Genomic DNA, 19771 nt, shown 5'->3' with positions numbered 1-19771 from the left:
AATCTGAGTAATGTTCTCAGCAATTTTACTTTTATTCTAAATCTGAGTAATGTTCTCAGCAATTTTACTTTTATTCTAAATCTGAGAAATGTTCTCAGCAATTTTACTTTTATTCTAAATCTGAGAAATGTTCTCAGTAATTTTACTTTTATTCTAAATCTGAGAAATGTTCTCAACAATTTTACTTTTATTCTAAATCTGAGAAATGTTCTCAACAATTTTACTTTTATTCTAAATCTGAGAAATGTTCTCAGTAATTTTACTTTTATTCGAAATCTCAGAAATGTTCTCAGCAATTTTACTTTTATTCTAAATCTGATTTATGTTCTCAGCAATTTTACTTTTATTCTAAATCTGAGAAATGTTCTCAGCAATTTTACTTTTATTCTAAATCTGAGAAATGTTCTCAGTAATTTTACTTTTATTCGAAATCTGAGAAATGTTCTCAGCAATTTTACTTTTATTCTAAATCTGAGTAATGTTCTCAGCAATTTTACTTTTATTTTAAATCTGAGTAATGTTCTCAGCAATTTTACTTTTATTTTAAATCTGAGTAATGTTCTCAGCAATTTTACTTTTATTCTAAATCTGAGTAATGTTCTCAGCAATTTTACTTTTATTCTAAATCTGAGTAATGTTCTCAGCAATTTTACTTTTATTCTAAATCTGAGTAATGTTCTCAGCAATTTTACTTTTATTCTAAATCTGAGTAATGTTCTCAGCAATTTTACTTTTATTCTAAATCTGAGAAATGTTCTCAGCAATTTTACTTTTATTCTAAATCTGAGAAATGTTCTCAGTAATTTTACTTTTATTCTAAATCTGAGAAATGTTCTCAACAATTTTACTTTTATTCTAAATCTGAGAAATGTTCTCAACAATTTTACTTTTATTCTAAATCTGAGAAATGTTCTCAACAATTTTACTTTTATTCTAAATCTGAGAAATGTTCTCAGCAATTTTACTTCATTCTAAATCTGAGAAATGTTCTCAGCAATTTTACTTCATTCTAAATCTGAGAAATGTTCTCAGCAATTTTACTTCATTCTAAATCTGAGAAATGTTCTCAGCAATTTTACTTTTATTCTAAATCTGAGAAATGTTCTCAACAATTTTACTTTTATTCTAAATCTGAGAAATGTTCTCAGCAATTTTACTTTTATTCTAAATCTGAGTAATGTTCTCAGCAATTTTACTTCATTCTAAATCTGAGAAATGTTCTCAGCAATTTTACTTTTATTCTAAATCTGAGAAATGTTCTCAGCAATTTTACTTCATTCTAAATCTGAGAAATGTTCTCAGCAATTTTACTTTTATTCTAAATCTGAGTAATGTTCTCAGCAATTTTACTTTTATTCTAAATCTGAGTAATGTTCTCAGCAATTTTACTTCATTCTAAATCTGAGAAATGTTCTCAGCAATTTTACTTTTATTCTAAATCTGAGAAATGTTCTCAGCAATTTTACTTTTATTCTAAATCTGAGTAATGTTCTCAGCAATTTTACTTTTATTCTAAATCTGAGTAATGTTCTCAGCAATTTTACTTCATTCTAAATCTGACAAATGTTCTCAGCAATTTTACTTTTATTCTAAATCTGAGAAATGTTCTCAGCAATTTTACTTTTATTCTAAATCTGAGTAATGTTCTCAGCAATTTTACTTTTATTCTAAATCTGAGTAATGTTCTCAGCAATTTTACTTCATTCTAAATCTGAGAAATGTTCTCAGCAATTTTACTTTTATTCTAAATCTGAGAAATGTTCTCAGCAATTTTACTTTTATTCTAAATCTGAGTAATGTTCTCAGCAATTTTACTTTTATTCTAAATCTGAGTAATGTTCTCAGCAATTTTACTTCATTCTAAATCTGAGATATGTTCTCAGCAATTTTACTTTTATTCTAAATCTGAGAAATGTTCTCAGTAATTTTACTTTTATTCGAAATCTCAGAAATGTTCTCAGCAATTTTACTTTTATTCTAAATCTGATTTATGTTCTCAGCAATTTTACTTTTATTCTAAATCTGAGAAATGTTCTCAGCAATTTTACTTTTATTCTAAATCTGAGAAATGTTCTCAGTAATTTTACTTTTATTCGAAATCTGAGAAATGTTCTCAGCAATTTTACTTTTATTCTAAATCTGAGTAATGTTCTCAGCAATTTTACTTTTATTTTAAATCTGAGTAATGTTCTCAGCAATTTTACTTTTATTTTAAATCTGAGTAATGTTCTCAGCAATTTTACTTTTATTCTAAATCTGAGTAATGTTCTCAGCAATTTTACTTTTATTCTAAATCTGAGAAATGTTCTCAGCAATTTTACTTTTATTCTAAATCTGAGAAATGTTCTCAGTAATTTTACTTTTATTCTAAATCTGAGAAATGTTCTCAACAATTTTACTTTTATTCTAAATCTGAGAAATGTTCTCAACAATTTTACTTTTATTCTAAATCTGAGAAATGTTCTCAGTAATTTTACTTTTATTCGAAATCTCAGAAATGTTCTCAGCAATTTTACTTTTATTCTAAATCTGATTTATGTTCTCAGCAATTTTACTTTTATTCTAAATCTGAGAAATGTTCTCAGCAATTTTACTTTTATTCTAAATCTGAGAAATGTTCTCAGTAATTTTACTTTTATTCGAAATCTGAGAAATGTTCTCAGCAATTTTACTTTTATTCTAAATCTGAGTAATGTTCTCAGCAATTTTACTTTTATTTTAAATCTGAGTAATGTTCTCAGCAATTTTACTTTTATTTTAAATCTGAGTAATGTTCTCAGCAATTTTACTTTTATTCTAAATCTGAGTAATGTTCTCAGCAATTTTACTTTTATTCTAAATCTGAGTAATGTTCTCAGCAATTTTACTTTTATTCTAAATCTGAGTAATGTTCTCAGCAATTTTACTTTTATTCTAAATCTGAGTAATGTTCTCAGCAATTTTACTTTTATTCTAAATCTGAGAAATGTTCTCAGCAATTTTACTTTTATTCTAAATCTGAGAAATGTTCTCAGTAATTTTACTTTTATTCTAAATCTGAGAAATGTTCTCAACAATTTTACTTTTATTCTAAATCTGAGAAATGTTCTCAACAATTTTACTTTTATTCTAAATCTGAGAAATGTTCTCAACAATTTTACTTTTATTCTAAATCTGAGAAATGTTCTCAGCAATTTTACTTCATTCTAAATCTGAGAAATGTTCTCAGCAATTTTACTTCATTCTAAATCTGAGAAATGTTCTCAGCAATTTTACTTCATTCTAAATCTGAGAAATGTTCTCAGCAATTTTACTTTTATTCTAAATCTGAGAAATGTTCTCAACAATTTTACTTTTATTCTAAATCTGAGAAATGTTCTCAGCAATTTTACTTTTATTCTAAATCTGAGAAATGTTCTCAGCAATTTTACTTCATTGTAAATCTGAGAAATGTTTATTATTAGCGCTGAGGAAGCGCCTCTAGCGAATGACTTCCAGCCAGTGTAACGCGAATTCCTGTCACAGGAATTCTGAGATCATATAAGTGTGACGTGGCAGTTCCTGATTGGTTCGTGTTGGGGAACCCCTTCTCGCTGCCGACGTGACGTAAATTCGCGCACGCGCACTGGTGAAGCGCGAGATTCGGCCCAAGGTTCTTATTTTATTATTAGCGCTGAGGAAGCGCCTCTAGCGAATGACTTCCAGCCAGTGTAACGCGAATTCCTGTCACAGGAATTCTGAGATCATATAAGTGTGACGTAGCAGTTCCTGATTGGTTCGTGTTGGGGAACCCCTTCTCGCTGCCGACGTGACGTAAATTCGCGCACGCGCACTGGTGAAGCGCGAGATTCGGCCCAAGGTTCTTATTATTATTATTATTATTTTTGTATACAAGATCGAGGCTCGAATCATGATCGAGGCTCGAAATTCCATGCCCGAACCTCAGCGCAATCCAAGAGGATTCACTTGTTATTTATTTATTTATTTATTTTTTGTATACAAGATCGAGGCTCGTGAAAGAGCGAACATTAATCACACAGAAAGACAAACCGACACATAAAACATAACATCGGGAGCGGTAGACAAGATGGGGAGAGAGGGGGAAGGACACAAACACAACATTTGAGAGCAGGGACCGAGAGACATGGAGACCGAGAGATCTGAGAGAGGGCGAGGGCTTTGGGGGGGGGGGCATGGGAAGGGGGCGGTGGGAGAGGTATAAAACATATGGACACTGCCAGGACTTCCAGGAAAGAAGTTGGAATTTCAAACAAGGTGGATCTGGGGTGAATTAGCGGGGGTAGAAAAGATCAAGGTTTTGGATGGGGGAAGATAAGAGATGGTGGTGAACAGCTGTTTTAAAGACCTGGAGGGAGGACTGGGATTGAAGGGAGTGAGGGAGTTTGTTCCAGAGGCGGGAGAAAAGAGGAATGAAAGAGTGAAGATGAGCAGAGAGCCGAGATTTCAGCAGTTTAACCATCAGAGGGTTGCTGGCAGATCTTGTGCGACCTGTAGGAATATTTTGGGGACAGAGCACAGAGAGAGCTGGGGGTGCAAGGCCGGAGAGGAGTCGGTAGAAGACAGAAAGACCACCTACCTGCCTGCGGTGAGTGAGTGAAAGGCCCTCAGAGATAGCTTCATCGCAGGAGATTCCAATAATTCTGAAAGCTTTGGTTTCAACAGCGTGAAGCCGAGCTAGGTGTGAGGCAGGAGCACCGGCCCATAGGGGAGAACAGTATTCCATTGAGCTGCGGATGAAAGCCTTGTATGTGGTGAGGAGCTCAGGTGTGCCGAGGAAGGACTTCGCACGACGGAGGATGCCCAGTCGGCGACTGGCTTTGGAGGACAGCTTGGAAATGTGGTTTTCCCAAGAAAGATCATGGCAGATAGTGAGACCCAAAATCTTGAGCGACATAACTTCTTGGAGAGGATTGTTGAGAAAGTAGATGGGAGGGTTGTCCAGTCGATCTTTTCGGAGAGACATAGTAAGAGTGTGAGATTTGTCAGGATTGAAAGACATGTTCCACTTGTTTGACCAGTCTGTGATTTTGTCCAGGTCTTCAGAGAGTGAGGAGGCAGCAGACTGCCGATCTGAGGGAAGAGGAATGGAGCGGCAGAGAATGGAGTCATCAGCAAAGAGATAGAGAGGATTTTCGAGAGAGTCAGAGAGATCATTGATGAAGACCAGAAAAAGCACGGGGCCCAGAACACTGCCTTGGGGAACTCCAGCCTGAACAGGAAGAGGAGATGAGAGAAACCCATTCAAGGCCACACGTTGACGACGACTAGAGAGGAAGTCCGCCAGCCATGCGTGGAGATTTCCATGGATACCAAAGGAGGAGAGTTTGGTGAGCAGAGCGGGGTGCCAGACCGTGTCGAAGGCACGTGATATGTCGAGGGAGACAGCTCTAATTTCCTGTTTGGCATTGAGGACCTCCATCCATTGTTGAGACAGCAGAAGCAGCATGTCCAGAGTAGAGTGACCTGGTCTGAAACCAAATTGATGATCAGAGATCAAGCCATTGGAGAAGAGGAAAGATTTCATATCCGAAGCAATGATGGATTCCATGACTTTGATGATAATTGGGAGAAGGCTGATTGGTCTGTAGTTGCTAGGATCTGTTTTTGCACCTTTTTGTGCAAAGCGGTGATGTTGGCTGATTTCCAAGCAGCAATTTTACTTTGTTCTCAGCAATGTTCTCAGCAATTTTACTTTTATTCTAAATCTGAGAAATGTTCTCAGCAATTTTACTTTTATTCTAAATTTGAGAAATGTTCTCAGCAATTTTACTTTTATTCTAAATCTGAGAAATGTTCTCAACAATTTTACTTTTATTCTAAATCTGAGAAATGTTCTCAGCAATTTTACTCTTGTTCTGAATCTGAGAAATGTTCTCAGCAATTTTACTTTTATTCTAAATCTGAGAAATATTCTCATCAATTTTACTTTTATTCTAAATCTGAGAAATGTTCTCAGCAATTTTACTTTTATTCTAAATTTGAGAAATGTTCTCAGCAATTTTACTTTTATTCTAAATCTGAGAAATGTTCTCAACAATTTTACTTTTATTCTAAATCTGAGAAATGTTCTCAACAATTTTACTTTTATTCTAAATCTGAGTAATGTTCTCAACAATTTTACTTTTATTCTAAATCTGAGAAATGTTCTCAGCAATTTTACTTTTATTCTAAATCTGAGTAATGTTCTCAACAATTTTACTTTTATTCTAAATCTGACAAATGTTCTCAGCAATTTTACTTTTATTCTAAATCTGAGAAATGTTCTCAACAATTTTACTTTTATTCTAAATTTGAGAAATGTTCTCAGCAATTTTACTTTTATTCTAAATCTGAGAAATGTTCTCAACAATTTTACTTTTATTCTAAATCTGAGAAATGTTCTCAACAATTTTACTTTTATTCTAAATCTGAGAAATGTTCTCAACAATTTTACTTTTATTCTAAATCTGACAAATGTTCTCAGCAATTTTGCTCTTGTTCTGAATCTGAGAAATGTTCTCAGCAATTTTACTTTTATTCTAAATCTGAGAAATGTTCTCAGCAATTTTACTTTTATTCTAAATCTGAGAAATGTTCTCAGTAATTTTACTTTTATTCGAAATCTGAGAAATGTTCTCAGCAATTTTACTTTTATTCTAAATCTGAGTAAAGTTCTCAGCAATTTTACTTTTATTCTAAATCTGAGAAATGTTCTCAGCAATTTTACTTTTATTCTAAATCGTGAGACACATACTCATCACTATGAGCCACAAATCCAATGACTAAGTTCTGAACACCGATTTTTTTTGCTTCTTTGCAGCCTTTGTCATCCTAAACAGTGAAATTATTCAGATGTCTGAACAGCTGTATTCACTCGACTCAAACCGTGCAAGTCCCTCCGACATCATCCTCAACAAGCAGACTCTCATAGCGGATTCGCAGACCGGGAATAAAATGGACGAAGCATCAGATCCGTAAGTGAATTCGATTTTTGTTTCCAAAAATCGAGGCTCATGGAAGAGTAAGAAGAGATAGAGTGTTATTTGGCATATTGAGAGTGGGGTAGTGTGGTGGTGGGGAATTAACCTGGTGTATAAACAAGCAGGTGGAGGAATGAATGGCCAAAAGAAGATTGAAAGACGTGGATGCGAATTGAACCTGCCAGGGGAGAAAGAAAGAAGTCTTTTAACGACGAGATCAAATGTCCAGGTCTGGAAAAAGAATACAAAGGCTAAATCATTAAAACGATGAATCATTCTATCTCAATCAGGACACAGAAAGTGACACGGCTGTAGTGCCCCCTGGAGGGTAGAGCAGGAATTTGTAATTTGGGCAGGATGCCCGTGATGGCTCACCGACTCTTCGCAAAGGACACCGTGGGATCTTTAACATCCGACAATTAATGCTCGCAGACAGGAGAGGGATGTACAACCCAGGTGAGACAGCTTAGACGTAGATGTGTGTACCTGCTGGAAACATACGGTGTTGTCACCAATGGAGCAATGGCGTATGGGGTGCATTACTCCATAAGGGCACTACGACCTATAGTCACGTTACTCTGATAGTGATACCATGTTCAATAAAATCAACCTGACTGCGAACATGATGTCGGTGTCCTCCAGACTCTACACATTCGTCAACGAGGAGGCGCTGTTTGTTCGGCCCACCTTTGCAAAGCTCATCGCGCTGCAAGACAATTACGAGCGCAAGACTGGAGTGCCAGAGGTGGAGGATGATGGAGAACTGCTCGAGCAACGAGAATTCCTGGACGTTGTGTTCAATTCTCCAGTCATGGATGCGTTGTTCGAATTCCTGCACAAGAAAGGTCTGTAACACTGTGATTATGGCTGTCCCTTGCACAAAACGGTCCACAATTGTAGCTCGTCCGACCTTTGGTTGTGATAGCAGAAATTTTCATTGTCACTGTTGATCATAACGCAATGTTGATGGAACGTCCTCCACAGGGAAGTACAGCCTTATGGACGACTTCAAAACCGATGTGGAAAAGATGTGGTTTGGTTTCTACTCGAGGTCCAGTGGGGTGCTCGACTCCAGCGGGTTCGAACACGTGTTTGTAGGTATGGCGCGTTTTCTTCTCCCTTTTGACTACTACTACCAATTACTCCACCCAATTACTCCTCCCTTCTTGTGTGGTCGACCGTGGAACATTTTGGCCCAAGTTTTAAGAACCTGGTCCTGGATTGAAGATGAATTGGGCAGGAATTTGTAATTCGGTCGGGGTGCCTGCGATAACTCGCCTACTTTTCGGCAAAGACACTGCGAGATCTTGAACGTCCACCAATGACCTATCCTGGCGGACGCGGGTCCTCCAGTTGAACATCCTCCCGAGGGATGACGTACATATTGATGTCTCTCCCCACCAGGATGACAGTTTATAGCTGGGGCGGGATTCAAACCCAGGATAGACAGCTCAAAAGAGAGTGCGTGCACCTTTACATCTCTGAAACGTCTGATCAGGCTGGCAGGATAACGAAAACAAATGGCAAATTCCTACCCTGACTGACTGCTGGAAAGGTAACAGCAATCAAGCAACACAACCAAACCACCAACCACAGCCAAACCACCCAGTACAACCCTCACCACTCCGTACAACCCTCACCACCCAGCACAACCCTCACCACCCGCACCCAGCACAACCCTCACCACTCCGTACAACCATCACCACCCAGTACAACCCTCACCACTCCGTACAACCCTCACCACCCAGCACAACCCTCACCACCCAGCACAAACCTCACCACCCAGCACAACCCTCACCACCCGCACCCAGCACAACCCTCACCCGCCCAGCACAACCCTCACCACCCAGCACAACCCTCACCACCCAGCACAACCCTCACCACCCAGCACAACCCTCATCGCCCAGCATAACCTTCACCACCCAGCATAACCTTCACCACCCAGCACAACTTTCACCACCCAGCACAACCTTCACCACCCAGCATAACCCTCACCACCCAGCACAACCCTCACCACCCAGCCAAACCACCAACCACAGCCAACCACGCAGCATAACCTTCACCACTCAGCGCAGCCAAACCACCCAGCACAACCCTCACTACCCAGCCAAACCACCCAGCACAGCCAAACCACCAACCACAGCCAACCACCCAGCATAACCTTCACCACCCAGCGCAGCCAAACCACCCAGCACAACCCTCACTACCCTGCCAAACCACCCAGCGCAGCCAAACCACCAACCACCCAGCATAACCTTCACCACCCAGCATAACCTTCACCACCCAGCACAACTTTCACCACCCAGCACAACCTTCACCACCCAGCATAACCCTCACCACCCAGCACAACCCTCACCACCCAGCCAAACCACCAACCACAGCCAAACCATCCAGCATAACCTTCACCAACGAGCGCAGCCAAACCACCCAGCACAACCCTTCCCACCCAGCACAACCCTCGCCACCCAGCCAAACCACCCAGCACAACCCTTCCCACCAACCACAGCCAAACCATCCAGCATAACCTTCAACACCGAGCGCAGCCAAACCACCCAGCACAACCCTTCCCACCCAGCACAACCCTCGCCACCCAGCCAAACCACCCAGCACAACCATTCCCACCCAGCCAAACCACCCAGCACAACCCTTCCCACCCAGCCAAACCACCCAGCACAACCATTCCCACCCAGCCAAACCACCCAGCACAACCATTCCCACCCAGCCAAACCACCCAGCACAACCCTCGCCACCCAGCACAACCATTCCCACCCAGCCAAACCACCCAGCACAACCATTCCCACCCAGCCAAACCACCCAGCACAACCATTCCCACCCAGCCAAACCACCCAGCACAACCCTTCCCATCCAGCATAACCTTCCCACCCAGCACAACCCTCGCCACCCAGCCAAACCACCCTGCACAACCATTCCCACCCAGCCAAACCACCCAGCACAACCATTCCCACCCAGCCAAACCACCCAGCACAACCTTTCCCATCCAGCATAACCTTCCCACCCAGCACAACCCTCGCCACCCAGCCAAACCACCCAGCACAACCATTCCCACCCAGCCAAACCACCCAGCACAACCCTTCCCACCCAGCAGCACAACCCTTCCCATCCAGCATAACCTTCACCACCCAGCACAACCAAACCACCAAGCGCAATAACCCTTGCCAAGAAACTGATTCGGCAGCACTGCCGCTCTGTGAAGAGTGTGGTATAGACTATAGACTCATAGAGTATATGATCATCAACCGAGGTAAGTACAGTAGTGTAAGCAGCTGCAGTGTCACAAGCTAATTGATAAAATGTGGAAATCAGACAGCTGGATTCAAAAGCATAAAGCACAAAGTTCAATGCCCCCTGTTCTAACAACTGTCCATACAGAGGACCTTCTATCTAATTGATTTACTGCACATGATGAGAACTTTCCCAAATGGAAAACATGTTTAAGATGGCCTCTATTATCCATGGTGCCCTCGTGGGAATGACACTAATCGCCTTCCCATAACGGCCAAGATTGAATGTTGTTTGCCGTATCAGATGTCTCCAGTTAAATACGTTTCAAGTGCCTTTTTGATGCAGGAGAAATCAAGAAGAGCAAGGTTTCCGGTTTGCATAACTGGGTGCGCTTTTACATGCTCGAGAAAAAGAGAAAGCTGAATTACTACAGCTACAGCTATGATGAACAGGTGAGCAGAAAGGGACGTGATAGCTACTGGACTTCTTTCGTAGATTTCCTTACCTAATTCCATGGGCTGACCTCTCTGACCCTTACCTAATTCCATGGGCTGACCTCTCTGACCCTTACCTAATTCCATGGGCTGACCTCTCTGACCCTTACCTAATTCCATGGGCTGACCTCTCTGACCCTTACCTAATTCCATGGGCTGACCTCTGACCCTTACCTAATTCCATGGGCTGACCTCTCTGACCCTTACCTAATTCCATGGGCTGACCTCTCTGACCCTTACCTAATTCCATGGGCTGACCTCTCTGACCCTTACCTAATTCCATGGGCTGACCTCTCTAACCCTTACCTAATTCCATGGGCTGACCTCTCTGACCCTTACCTAATTCCTGACCTCTCTGGGCTGACCACTCTTGAAAAGACATAACCTGAAATTTCTGCATTCTAGTTGCAACATCGACCTGTTTATTTCTACATAGTGGAAAGGTTCACCTGCATGTGTTATTTAGTTCAAGTACAAGTTGTGTACAAAGATGGATGCGGCACCATTCTTCCACGAGAAAGTCAATAGACTCACACCTGTTTGAGGGAGGTGGAAAACGCTGTCACGTGTCGTTTCAGAATATTCCATAAATGCTCGATCGGGTTCAGATCTGGTGACTGAGAAGGCCATAACATATGGATAACATCAGTGTCATGTTCATCAAACCATTGGGCGACCACACGTGCTCTGGAGATGGGGGGCATTGGAGGTTCTTCTCTTGCAGCCATAATTATAGGCAACCAGGCCTGTGCAGCATTTTATACATGACCCTAAGCATGCTGGGATGGCCTTCACTTAATTAACACGAGACACACGTGTGTGGAAGCTGTTGCTTGGTGTCCCTCATTTACCCAGGTGTTTCCATTTTTTTTTGCTCACTACCTGTACATTTCACTGTCCATAGGAATCTCTGTAAATACTATAATGATAAAAGGTAAAGTGTGTTACCATTCCCTTTCTGTGTTACAACAAAAGTAAATGGCCTGGTGATCAGTTAAATCCAAATGACTTGAAATAATGATCAAATAGAGATTTTTATAACCAGCTGGTATAAGGAGGGGTGGTGATGAGATGGTGTGGGATTCGATAGGACACGAGGGCCTTTGAACAGCAGCAACAATCCCATGGCCTTGCACTGGAAGCTCCACCAACCAGAATGTATTGGTCATCCAGCATGGTAAAGGCTTTCAGTTTGGCTAAACTATAGGTTCTCAAAGTGGTCCCTACCGCCCCCAGTGGGCGCTGGGAACTTTCAGGGGGGCGCTCGAGAGTCCACGGGCAGTAGGGGGGCGCTGGCAATGATTTGGGGGGCATTGGCGATTTAGAGGAGCAGCGGCGATTTGGAGCGCTCATTGGGCTTACTGCAATCTGAACAGGTTACCCGGCGCCATTCGGCAAATTGGCCATCCAATCAACGACCACATTCTTTCCCCCTTCGCATGGTTTTTATGATCACATATTTGCTGATGTCGTGTAGGTATTAGGTCGGAACAAATTGAGGAGTTGGAATCAAATGTAGATGCCGTAAACACAATTATTGTAAGACTGTTATTTATGTCTATAAAGTTTGGTGAAGTGGTGAGAGAGGAAATAGGAAACAGACAACCAGTTTTTTGTTTTTTTTGTATACAACATTGAGGCTCGTGTAGGAGCTAACATTAATCACAAAAAGACAAACTGACATGAAACATATGATAAAGGGAGCGGGAGACAAGATGGGGAGAGAGAGGGAAGCACACAAGTACAACAGTAGTACAGGCAACAACAGTGGAGAACAGGGTCATCGGGAGATCTGTGGGAGGGAGAGGAGGCACGGGGAGTGGGGGTGGGATATAAAACACATGGACATTGCTAGGATTTCCAGGAAAAAAGTAGGAATTTCAAAAAAGTGGATCTGGGGTTATAGTGGAGTGGAGTTATTTTATTTATGTACAGAAGATACCAGGAATTTTTCCCCATCACTTCCCTGACGGATTTAATCAAAGGACACAAACATTCCGCTCTATTAACCCTATCATTTGTTTGAGCCCTCTCTACTTAAAGAAGTGCATACGATTCCCACTGTGACCCAGCATCCTCTGCTGCATTCAGATGAAGGACTACCCGGACGTGCTTGCCATGCAGTTTATGTGGGACGGCTTCTACAAGCAGGTTGGATCAGGATTTATCGGCAGTAGCCCAGAATTCGACCTTGCGATATCCACCCTTTGCTTCATCACACGTCCCAACCAACAGTGAGGAATCATTTTACTTTTTCTTTAACGAATTAAATAAAATTGGAATATTCTTTGCACAAGATGACAAGGTATGGCCAATTACAGCTTGGCTATCTGGGGTCACCACCTACGTGTATGTGATGAAATATGTTGTATTGTCTCGAGCTGAGTGGCGAGACTATCCGTGTGAAAGGAATCACCTTGAGGAGGCTTATCTTATATAAAGTGTGTCCATTCGGTGCGCGAGAGGTGGCATACTGTATCCGAGCGCCATAGACTACTGAGATTTTACAGGTATGTAATTGCTTGCAAGGAACTAGAAAGAGATGTATGCTTTGGTTGCCTTTATATGGAACTAATAATCTGTATTCTTGTGTTGTAGGCTTGGCTTGAGAAATAGTTCAATAAAGCCTCATTTCTTACAGGAGGTCTGAGTTTGATTCCACAACAGTGTATGAGGTCACGAATCCGCTTGGTAAACAAAGGGTGTTGCACACCACGTGATCACGATATATGAGGGCATGTTGAAAAGTAATGCCTCCTATTCCTTTTCTCCAAAACAGGAAAATATATTACAATGATAAAGACAGATATTAATGCCAATCTTTATTCTCCCATGGTGTATATTTATTTCTCAACATAATCACCACTGCGGTCTGCACATTTCAACCAACGCTCAAGTTATTTTGTGATGCCATGACGTCACGATAGAACTGTGCATCCTGCAGACTTTAACCAGCATTTCAAAGCAGCCTCGACATCATCATCGGAAGAAAACTTTCTCCACCAAGGTGTTCCTTAAGTTTGGGGGAGAGATGAAAATCTGACGGAGCAAAGTTGAGGCTGCTCATCCTTTCCGATGGTACTCCATTGATCGTCTCTTTACTATCAGGATCATAAACACATCTCCAGTCAGTCATCCCAACTCTCATCTCTGACAACATAGTGCCCTCTGCCATCTTGACTAACACAGCATTGAGACATCTAGTGTCAGAATCACGAAACTTCACAACCAGTGGCAAGAAGAACGAATGTGTGGAATGCCCTTTACTTTATTTGAATATCTTTACCTGCTGTTTTGGAGAAAAAGAACCGGAGGCATTACTTTTCATCATGCCCTCATATATTTACAGACTTGGCATTTAATATGGAATATATATATTTTTCTTGACTTGGGTTTACTTTCTGAACTCAGTATATCAATCTGGTGAGTTTCTTTTACACTTTGGTGATTGCTTTGTTAAAAGAACCATGCCACTGATTGTCTGTCGCAGCAAGAAGTCAATAACAGGATTATATCACAGGTGGCGTGGCAAAATGTACGGACAGGTACATTTGACGATTGGCTTCACAATCGGGTATACGAGTATAAGGGTTGTTGCGTTCTGTATTAGTGGAAAACAACTGCTGCACGTCTACAAAAGTTATTGCCGCTTCCTCTGGAGATGGTCTGTCAACTCGACAATGCTGTTTGTCATGGAGTGGTGGCTTTACGAAATTCGGGCATGAAACAGCGTGCTATTGCTCGGCAGTATGGCATCACTCAAGGTCAGGTGTCAAAGATCCTGAAACGAAATGCTCAGAGGGGTGTCCCTACTCCAATACCGAGGTCAGGACGTCCCCGCAGAACCACAAGGAGGGATGATCGCCAGCTGCACCGGTTAGTCCGCAATGGCCGTACCAAGTCAGCTAATCGGCTTCGGGCTGAGTGGCAGCAACTGACAAATGTGCCTGTATCCAGAAGGCGAGTCAACCAACGACTGGTTCAAGCAGGCTATCGTGTCAGGGGTCCCCTGAGAAAGCCACGTCTGACCAGACAACACCACCAGCGCCGATTGCAGTGGGCCGGAGAGCACCGTCAATGGCAGCCTGGACACTGGAATCACGTGATCTTCAGGTACAAGTCTAGATTTCTGGTCTATCGTCAATATGGCCACGTCCGAGTGCGCAGACAAGTGCATGAAGCCTACAACGAAGATTGTATAGTGCCAAGAGTCCAAGCTGGAGGTGGTGGGGTGACCGTTTGGGCTGCTTTTCATGCAGGGGGCAAAACTGACCTGGTTGTTCTGAATGGAAACCTGAACCAGTTCAAGCACAGGGCCATTCTGGAAGAAACATTGCTTCCATTTGTTCGTGCAGCCTTTCGAGGAAACTTTGACTTCCTAGATGACAATGCACGGCCTCATCGTGCTCGCATGATCCAACACTTTCTTTCTGACCGTGGTGTAGAGCATATGGAGTGGCCTGCCATGTCCCCGGATATGAATCCGATGGAGAACTTGTGGGCAGAATTACCATGTCAAATCGACAACTTGGACCAGCAGCCTGCCTCTGTGCGTGAATTGCAGCAGGCTATTGTAACTGCATGGCAAGCGATTCCTGTCCAAACCTTGGCAAATCTCGTGAACAGCATGCCTCAACGTGTACGTGCTCTCCTGAATGCTCGTGGGGGTTACAGGAAGTACTGAACTGTAATTTTACTGTCCGTAATCCCAGTCGTAATTTAACTTTTGTTTTTGTTTAAAAAGTTTTTTGCCTAATGTGCAAAATAAAGAGATACAGAACGTATAAAGTTCTGGAATAAAGAGATATAACCACAAATAAAGAGATAGTACAGAAGTTCTGGAAAACGTACTGGAAAACGTTCTGGAAAACGTACAGAAGTTTAACACTGTACTGTCCGTGAATTGAGTTCGATATCAGTTTACATCACTTTCAAGGATCAATTTATTTGCTTCGAAATGTCAAATGTGGTTTTTGTTTCTTTTAAAGGTCACATTAACAAAATATAGAATAATTTCAACATAATTCCAATGAACTTTTGGTTCTAAGTCATCTTGAAAAGTAAGTTCACCCCCACAAAAAAAAAATTCCATATTAAATGCCAAGTCTGTATATATATTCAATGGGCAACCCAGCTGTAACAGGCTGTGATAAACCCAGCACCAGCCATTGCATAAGGCATTATCAGTTGATACATCGAGTCGATGCCATTGGTGCCACATCTTTCAGCTGACATTGCTTTAGAAGTCTTTTATTTGCAAATCCTAAGCACACCCAGTTGGGAAAGGAGTCAATGCATTTATGGTTCCCTGGCGAGATTCCTTTTTATAGAAAAGAATGGTTAAAAAAGTAAACAATTGTAAAAGCTGAGCACATGTACAGGGTGTTTCAAAAAGTGCGAAAACTTCAAACGTTTATTTACAAAGAAACAGAAACCTCAGGAACGTGAACCAAACATTTTTTGAAAGCTTATGACATGATATTTTCTATCACTGATTGTTATTGCAGTAACTCACTGCTAGAGATAGTGAGAGCCCAAGGTCTGAAATTGACATTTACGCAAAATCCTTGTAATTGACATTCTCGATGTGTGCGCCTCCGTGGGTCAGACAGGCATTGATCCTGACTCCAAATTTCTGTCCATCTTTACTGTAGGTCTCATGTGGCACTACCTGCAGGTAGTCTGACACCTCCTGCTTCAGATCATCCAGTGTGGCAGGGTGGTTGACGTAGACAGAGCCCTTGGCAGCCCCCCAGAACCAGTTGTCCAGAGGGTTCTAGTCTGGGCTATGGGGTGCCCAGTCATGAGCGGTACCCAGGGCAACGAGGCGGTTTCTGAAGAGCTGCTGCAGGAAAGTGATGGTGTCGCCAGCTGTATGCGGGGATGCACCATCCTGTATAAACCAGGTCATGCTGAGCTGGTTTAGGGTGACCTTTTGGGCTAGATCATTATGGAACTTCTGGAGCACGGCCCGGTAGCGCTCACCGTTGATAGTCACCATCCTGCTGTTGTCATTCTCAAACCAGTAAGGCCCTAGCATTCCCTATCTGGCATTGAAGATGCAGAAGCATGTGACCTTAGGCCCTTTCAGGTACCTCTCAGTGATCTCCTTAGGTGGTTCTGCCCCCCAGAAAATGTTGCTGTATGATTATGATTTAGTCTCATACCACAGAGCCACCATTTTTTTTTTTTTTTTTTTGTCAATGGCATAGTTGAGCTATGGAGCTAGAAATCCCAAGGAACAAATACCACGATAACGCCACCAAACCTTGAAAAGGTTAAACGGTAGAGGTCAAAAAACAAAGAAATGGCAGGAAGTCAAAGTTCTATCAATGTTTTTGAAACTCAAATGGTGACCATGAACTCTCCTACCAAACCAGCACTTCCTGCAAAGGTCTTGACCAACAGGGGGTGCCCTGCCACACATCGACCATGTTTAAGTACGCATTATAGACATAACAAGATCTCTAAATTTTGAATAGAAGGAAAAAGATAACAAAAATAAATCAGCAATATGGCTCAGTTGCTTTCTGTGAAAAACACAGAACCACCTTTTGCTGATCACAGTCGGGGAGCCAAAAACGCGTCCGTGGATCGATTCCTTCTCCTGCCCAGCAGGTGTGCTGGTGATTTGTTAATATAAGGATTTGTTGATGTTAACATAAATCAACTGATGCTGTGGTTATCAGTATAACAGTTGACATCACTTTATGCAGTGGCCCATTCTGGATTTTCAGCATTACCCATTCCCGAAGGGATAGAAGATACAATATTATTGTAATCAGTCTGTGTGTGTTTGAGTCCAAATGCAGGTGTACTTCAATGTCACACCTCTGGGTGGCCTACTTTAATATAGCACTCACTGTGTGAAATGAGTTACCTTGGCAAATACTCCAGTGAGGCCCTGCGTTGTTAAATGGTCTGCATTGTTAACTACTCTCATACTCTGCCTTGCAGGTTTGGACCATCATATCTTCATGAACAGGTCAAAAAAATGTAATTGTATTTCTTCTCCTCTTTCAATAAAATGTGTGCGTGTGCTGCAGGTGCGCCATTCAAGTGAATGGGAAAAGCATGAAAATGCAAACATACACCTGGACACATTCCTATTATGATAATGGCAAGAAATACGTCGCTTCTGCGTACGTCAACGTACCATAACCACCTCTAACACCACCAGCCGGTCTCACTTTTTACAAGCTTCTTGGGATTTGCCTTACTTCATTGTCTATCTAATAAATAAAGACTGCCAAGCTTTTGATTTCTCAAAAATGAATGTTGTGTAGTTTGCTTACTGACCCTCGGTTTAGATTTTTACAACCTGAGTCAATGCGAATAGACCTAACCCCCCCAATGATGTTTGATGTAATACAGACTTTAATTTCTGGTTACAACTATGATATTGTCGTGTGCCTGCTCTCTGGTGAAGACCAGAGGGCGACATGGATGACAAACGAGCTTTAACTCCGAGGCGTTTGATTCAATGGCGGACCTTTGTTATACGCGCGGGGATCGAGTGGGGGAGAAGCCGTGAGCGCTTACCTGCACGGGTCCACCTGACGTCATCGACCGTGCAATAATCAACTCAAACCCGACACAGAATTAAAATGTACAAAAATACCGGCTTTATTAAAGAAAAACCGGTAACAGAATAAAACACGTCAAAATAAGATTCCTAAGAGGAGCGCTCCCATACAGACCCGAATACAGACAAAGGAAAATATAAAAGAACGAAAATAACTGTGTTATTTATTGTGGCCATTTAGCTCCGAGTTGCTCTTGAACCTCGTCAGGAATCGTCAAAGATATCTACGTCCTTGCGCACGAAAACCGCAGGCTGCACTCCGGTGGATGCGAAATAGGCCTCGCCGAGTGGTCCGTACACTCCTGGCTTCGTGCGCGGAGCGAACAGGCCTTGGTGCGCAGCTTGCTCTTCCAGTCGTGCTTGTCCTCACAATCTCGTTCACCAACACCAACACCAAAGCCAGACGATGCAAGGAAGTCCAGAGCCTCAACCGTTTGTTGTCAAAAGCCAGGACTCGAGAATGAAAGAAGAGCCAAGAGGAAAATATTGTGGTGTCTCAAGGAATGTCCCTCGCTCAAGAGCCAGAAAATGTCGGCCAGAGCGCTCCTTTATAGTCAAGGCTCTGACGTCATCCTACGACGTCTCCACCAATCCCATAGTCCCTTCTTACCAGTCTTTTGCACCATTCAATCCTGGACCAATCACTGCTCTTTGGGGCGTGGCCCCACTGACCTTTTGTGCCTGTGTGCTCACCAGGTCGATGTTATCTGTGGTAGTGCTCAATGTCCTGTTTCCGGTTGGTTTTTATTTAGTGTCATAAATGGGCGTTTTCCTGGCTAGGTGTGTGTGCTGCATGTGTCATAAGGAACAGAGGAAAAAATAACAGAGGCCATTACATACAGGGGATTTACCATTAATCCCTAGCTAATTAACATATCCCACCCCTCGTGATGGGAACAAAGATACGCTCTTCCATGACATACGGTCTACCGGATCCCTACTTATGATACATGAGGGTTTCTTCTTCTTCAAGACAGTCGGAGCACACTACCTATGCAATTCTACCTGGACTGGGGTATTGCCAACCCCCCACAAACGTAACACAGCTCCCCCCAACCCCCCGGAACCATATCCCCCACAAGGTTCACTGCAGACGCTACCATTCCAGCCTTAACACATACCGACTCACACTTAGCCTATTAAATAAATTAGGAGGGCTGTGGGAAGTGAGCTGTAGCTACTTACCTAATCTCCTTAACGTTCTACCCCCTTAAGCAACAATTCACATTTCAAATATTTACAAAACTTGAAGTCCTTGCTCCTAACTCCTAGGGCAGGAGGAAAATGTCAACAACACGCAAAAACTACCGTAACCACAAAACTTATTATAAATGCAAATATAAAAAAAACAAAAAAACATTTGTACAAACCCTTCCTACAGACCACGTCCCCCTGGTGGATGCCCAACGTTACCTGCGGAGCCATCCCAATGTGCCCCAAATTTCAACGGGCCCTGTCCTGGTGTTACAGGTGAGTGACATGGCTCGGTG

The 19771-nt window shown here is 42.1% G+C and overlaps 1 protein-coding gene across 4 annotated transcripts in view; it reads left to right on the top strand.

The window, feature by feature from the left end:
* The window catches only part of ENDOU (endonuclease, poly(U) specific), a 44979-nt gene extending 27025 nt beyond the window's left edge, over positions 1 to 17954 (top strand). For all 4 annotated transcript variants that reach the window (XM_078782244.1, XM_068096870.2, XM_068096869.2 and 1 more), the window contains exons 3-8: positions 6800 to 6953; positions 7602 to 7804; positions 7944 to 8057; positions 10548 to 10654; positions 12788 to 12930; positions 17743 to 17954. In XM_078782244.1, coding sequence (XP_078638370.1) covers positions 6800 to 6953; positions 7602 to 7804; positions 7944 to 8057; positions 10548 to 10654; positions 12788 to 12930; positions 17743 to 17857 — 836 coding nt within the window. In that variant the 3' untranslated portion in view covers positions 17858 to 17954. The remainder of the gene's footprint in view (positions 1 to 6799; positions 6954 to 7601; positions 7805 to 7943; positions 8058 to 10547; positions 10655 to 12787; positions 12931 to 17742) is intronic.
* The last annotated feature ends 1817 nt before the right edge of the window (positions 17955 to 19771 follow it).

Source organism: Myxine glutinosa, chromosome 7, assembly GCF_964187855.1.
Source record: "Myxine glutinosa chromosome 7, kmMyxGlut1.1, whole genome shotgun sequence".
NCBI classification, from domain to species: domain Eukaryota; kingdom Metazoa; phylum Chordata; class Myxini; order Myxiniformes; family Myxinidae; genus Myxine; species Myxine glutinosa.
Note: the sequence above shows the minus strand (reverse complement) of the source record. Positions and strands in the feature narration are given on the sequence as shown.